Raw genomic sequence first — 1,963 nt, forward strand, 5'->3', positions numbered from 1 at the left:
TCTCTCTCTCTCTCTCTCTCTCTCTCATCGTTATGTTGAATTTGGTTGCGATTTCAAAATCAATGATTTCGCTAATTTCTGGTTCTGAATTAGGGATTTTTGTATGAAGACTGTAATTGTATTTGAAAGGGTTCTGTTTGGCGTGATTTATGAGGTTTTCGCTTCTCAGTTGTTTATATAGTTTTAACTATTGTTCTAATTTTGATTGATATGTAGGCCGGAAATGAACTTAAAATTGTGTGCCTTTGAGGGTTTTAGTGTATTGATTAAGGTAGAATTATCAAAACCAGAAATTTGCTATTAGTCCGAGCATTTGACTTGCTTGACTTGGTTTTAATATTAGGCTAAGCATTGGAGTTTTGGTTGCTGAAGGTTGGAGTAACTACTAAGATATGGATTCTTTGAGGGCTTGTGACAGTACAATTTTGAGCAATATATCTTGTTTCAGAGCGTGTCTGACTAATCCTGTAATCCATGGAAAAATGGGATAGCCGAACAGAAGAAGATAGTGGAGTTCACTTCTAAACTCGATTTTCGAATCGGTTTGAATTAAAATGTGCCATATGAAAACCTTTCTAATTTTCCTTGGTTTTGTTGTTCTTTTAGCAATCTCTCCTTAGCATTGCTAATTGGATTGTGGAGCTAACGAAATGATGGGACTTATATTTGGTGTTGTTATAATCCTTGAGACATTTGCAAAATCAGAATGTTTTGTGGAACTTTCAATTGGGTCAACGTGAAATCAGCCAATTTGGTTCAACTTTTTGTCAAGCCCGATGTATCTATTGAAGAAAATAACATTCTCTTGAGTTTCCTGATCGATTGCCTATTTGTTTAGATAACTTTTCAAATTTGTCTTCTGTCTTGACAAGTTTTTGCTTGATGTATTGTGGTTCATTTCTTATACTCTTGTCTCTTTTCATCCTTTGCTTGTAACAGGAAAATTATGGCGGATATATGGTTGCATTCGCTGGTCGAAAATATGCTGCAAGGTCCCCCCTTGCTTTTGTAGCAAACAACACCTACACTGTGTCAAGCTTTACTCTTGTAAGCTTTTTGGACTTGATCCCTTATTGATACTGATCTCAGTTATACCTTCATGCTTACCTGAATAATCCAATATAAGAAGCTATTGTACTTGTAGGTGCTTGAATTTAAGAAGGGCAGGCTTCAAAACTTGTTTTGGAAGAGGGACGGTTGTGCCAAATGTCAGAGTGGCTCTAGCTTTGTGTGTCTCAACAAGCAGGACTGTGCTATCAAGACGTCAAGCTGCAAAAACCATGCAAGTGGAGGCTCTGTAGATTGCAGCCTTGGAATACAATTGGCATTCTCTGGCACAGACAAGCACCTTTCGGCTTTGAACTCATGGTATGAGGTGGAGAACCTTCGTCAATACTCGCTCTACGGTTTATACTCTAATCTCAAGGACTCTCTCACTAGTCAGTATGACAAGATATTTTAACTCCGGTTCTAGCCTGTAGATGCATTTTTCCTTCTTTTTTGATCGCTGTTGTAATTCTTTATTAACACTTGGTCTTTTTTGTTGCTTTGATTTAAATATATGTTGTGTTTTCCCTCCTTTTCTCCACGTTTTGGAGCCCTCCATCCTGGAAAACTCTCGACACTATATGGTGTGTATATTTATATGCGAAACATTTACTTGATATTGGGGTTTCATTGCATTCATGTTCTTTCTTGGTCGTGTTGTTTCATTGGTTTTAACCTCCTACGATTTTCCGTTAGAATTTATCCTGATGGATTAGGCCCTGATAGGATTGAGAGTTTTTTCACCCCGAAACATAGTTGGTTGTTTCCAACACTTTCCAGTTGTTTCCAACGCTTTCCAAGTGTTCAAGAATTTCACCTGACCTCGTAATGAATACGTGCTGGTCATCCACTGAAACATGTTATTATCAGGCCCGGTATCTAACCATACATAAAAGAGACAAAGCTCTTTTTTTTT

The 1,963-nt window shown here is 37.5% G+C and overlaps 1 protein-coding gene across 1 annotated transcript; it reads left to right on the top strand.

Moving 5' to 3' along the window:
* Nucleotides 1-807: 807 nt before the first annotated feature.
* Nucleotides 808-1,666, top strand: LOC112095267. Its single transcript, XM_024176948.1, has 2 exons — nucleotides 808-1,047; nucleotides 1,145-1,666. Exons 1-2 carry the CDS (start codon nucleotides 958-960, stop codon nucleotides 1,460-1,462), a joined length of 408 nt encoding a protein of 135 aa, XP_024032716.1. The 5' UTR covers nucleotides 808-957; the 3' UTR covers nucleotides 1,463-1,666.
* Nucleotides 1,667-1,963: the final 297 nt, after the last annotated feature.

Source organism: Morus notabilis, unplaced genomic scaffold, assembly GCF_000414095.1.
Source record: "Morus notabilis unplaced genomic scaffold, ASM41409v2 C11447585, whole genome shotgun sequence".
Classification (NCBI taxonomy): domain Eukaryota; kingdom Viridiplantae; phylum Streptophyta; class Magnoliopsida; order Rosales; family Moraceae; genus Morus; species Morus notabilis.